This window comes from Opisthorchis viverrini, assembly GCF_000715545.1.
Source record: "Opisthorchis viverrini unplaced genomic scaffold opera_v5_371, whole genome shotgun sequence".
NCBI classification, from domain to species: domain Eukaryota; kingdom Metazoa; phylum Platyhelminthes; class Trematoda; order Opisthorchiida; family Opisthorchiidae; genus Opisthorchis; species Opisthorchis viverrini.
This window is the reverse complement of record NW_008752020.1, coordinates 230,120-233,213: the sequence shown is the minus strand read 5'-3', so window position 1 is coordinate 233,213 and position 3,094 is coordinate 230,120. Positions and strand designations below refer to the sequence as shown.

General features: G+C 47.1%; 1 protein-coding gene across 1 annotated transcript in view; it reads left to right on the top strand.

The window, feature by feature from the left end:
• Nucleotides 1-3,094, top strand: part of T265_10392 (hypothetical protein) — a gene marked incomplete at both ends in the record, with an annotated part of 12,195 nt that continues 9,101 nt past the window's right edge. Inside the window, 2 exons of the mRNA XM_009176756.1 lie at nucleotides 1-94; nucleotides 2,220-2,492. Of these exons, the coding sequence (XP_009175020.1) occupies nucleotides 1-94; nucleotides 2,220-2,492 (367 nt within the window). The remainder of the gene's footprint in view (nucleotides 95-2,219; nucleotides 2,493-3,094) is intronic.

Sequence of the window (3,094 nt, the reverse complement as noted above, 5' to 3'; positions counted from 1 at the left end):
ATGAGTGACAAATGGCTCAACATCGGATATGAGGAATGCATTTTGGAACCCTATTCCGAACCCGTCGCCAACTACAATGATCCGGTGAGACTAGGTATGTGAAATTATCGATCGGTTCAAATTCAAATAGTACCACTGACGTTGTTGTTTCTCTTCTCTAATCCGTCCCCATTCTTCCTACTTGGTCAATACTAATCAATAAAATGCATCCCAACACACGATGAAATCAATAACGCTAGAGTGAAATCTTTTGGAACCAGTGGACAATTGTAATTGAATTGTGCATTGATTTGAAACATTGAATCAACTCTTTGTCGACTTATCCATCGCGACCAAACACACACTCTTCTCTCCTTGGGGACATTTTGATATTCAAACTTCACACCTGGATTATCTTTCGTGCATTCTCTAATTGATGTTCATTATCTGCGGGTAGAATTCTAAACAGCCGTTCGGTCATTTGTCTTGATTAATGCCCTCGGTTTGTATTTGGTGTTCTGGTGCCAGGTCGAGTGGTATATTTATGGGACGTCGTGTTGATTCTGAGTTGATTGTGAGCTCTCTAATTATGCCGCGTGCATCGAGGATTCGCCTCCTTGTCTAAGAGCAGTGGTGTTGTTCTGGTGATACGTGTGGTGAAATTCACATGCCTGCTTTCGTCTTTGTTCTTCTTTTTATATGCGCGTGATGTGCTCACCTTCCGTTCGCACAACAAATATGTCTCTAGTCCTTGTCGTGTCGCTAATTTTGTTAGTTAGTTCCGTCGAGAACATGTTTGATTGCATGGATCTCAAACACCCGATGTGCATGCTTCGTGGGGGTGTTTCGGCGGCAGTGTCTCTTAGCTGACTTGAGAAAGCTCATTGTTTAGGGTGAGAACTTACTGACCGGAAGGTCCGTGGTTCGAACCCAGTCCCGGTGTCTGAACTGCTTATCTCACAGGCTTGTGCAATTTGGCAATATTCTGGCCCTCGTGCTTCCCTCGGATGGCATGGCAAAATCAGTGTCGAGGGCAATTCAGTCTCATGGACTGTTCAACCCTGTTGTCTTACACTTTTCACTTCGTTTTTTGGCTGGCGGGTTGTTCATGGTGTCGCCAGGCCTAAAAAGAGGTCCGCGGACTTCAAGTAGAACGTAAGGTTGACGGAAACACGGGGACTGTGCCTACCTGATGAGCCCCAAAAAGGGCGAAACCGGTCGTGGGCTGTCGACGAACTTATGAGTAGTACATTACAAAGTCCGCGGACCCTTCATGCGACTCGCTTTTCAGATGGGTGCCTCTGGTGTCTATACTTGAGCTTGGCTTTCCAGAAACTGGAAAATGCGGTTCCTTATAGAATGCGAAGCTTTGTCAGCATTTTGGATTGTTCTGATACAAGACAGCGCACGTCGATACGGATGAAGGTGGATACTTGGACGCAGGTGTTGTGCTAGCCCACACACACACACACACACACACACACAACTAAAAAGAACACTGCCGAAACCAGTTATTTTTATTTTCATTTAACGACACAAACAAGAAGATCGTCGCGTACGTGCCCGCGCGCACGGTTGCGATTGTGCGATTGTTCACTTCCAGTTGGTACCTTCTTTCTTGCAGGATCTCGGTGCGCTTCATCATAGACCAGCCCTACACAGTTCGAAAACAAAAAGTACTACTTCGTTCTAGAATAAATACACAGCTAGAATTGGGGTTTATCTACAAATGCGTATACTTTAGTCGAAATAGCGTTCATTTCTTTTCCGAAACTATGATTCATGCTTCGCACACCCACGTGAAATGTACGGGGGGGGGCAAGCAATGATTTGACAGCGAATTATGAACGCCGACACCGAGACGGGACGTATCGATGTTTGGAGGCGCTTATAGACATTGCCCAGTCACGCGCTCAATGGTCCCTACTCATCCAAGTTGTTGCCTTCAATGTATAGCTCCCCTCCCCCCGATTGGGAACCCATCGACACCCCTACGCTCACGTTTCATTTATACCAGCTACCGCTCACAATCGGTAAGTATCCAGCCCTACCTCCCCAGATCATCGGCGAACGAAATTGTGGCAGCTGTAACCACCATATATCAAGTACGCGATTTTTAAGCCTGATGATTATAACACCTTGCACTAAGTATGCGTCAAACGTTCAACCTTGTGTCCAGTTATATCCTATTTTGTCCAAGTGTCAATCATTTTTCTCCCTCCTCCGGCCTATCCCTCTAGCTATCATGCAGAAAATGGGTTATCAACCGTCCGAGGTGCGCGAAGCACTGGAACATCAATGTTTCAACAACGTCACGGCTATCTACCTTCTGTTGGAAGATCCGAAAACGCAACAGAATCTGCCCGCACAGAGCTTACGGACTGGTGCCCGTGGGTCAAAGGTTGACATCCTCCCCGGTGGTGCTGGTGGCCTTGCACAAACCAAGCCTTCCACTGGCCTGCCACTGAATGATTCGGAGGGCAAAGGTCGTGGTGCCCAACAGGCGTGCAAAAGTAGGTTATTAGATATACTGTGTGTGTGTGTGTCTGATACCTTCCAACTGGTCCTTTGGTTCCTTTTGTTTCGAGCCTCCGTTGGCCTTAGGTTCCCTGGTTTCGTAGCGATTTTGTTTGGAATACTAAAACTCGTTTGCGTATAAAGTCGTCAAGAACAAACTGGTGTGTTGTGACGGTTTGTTTTCCTCCTTGATCCACTGAGCCATACTGGATGGTGTCCGTCCGACACCCACGTAGTCTCTCATTCCAGATTGGCCAATGATTAGCGATCTGACACAGTCTCCTGGTCCTCCAGGCTTGGGGTTCGGAACATGCTTGGCGACTTGTTCTTTTGGGTTGAAGATGCTGCCTTGTGCTCAGGTTTTTGAGTTAAGGGCTTCGTATGAGAAGCCTAATCAGTCTTCTGTCTAGGTTCCCTGGCAGCATCTCAGCCCATGTGCATCTCTGTTGGTTTACACCAGCCATATTCTCATGCCTGATCATCGAAATGAATAACGTACGACTTGGTAGGAAGGTGTTAAATAAATCACGAATTGTTTGGGTGTTGTTGGTGTGGTGTCCGCCCTGTAGAATGGGGTCCCCGTGACCCCTCCTGTGCC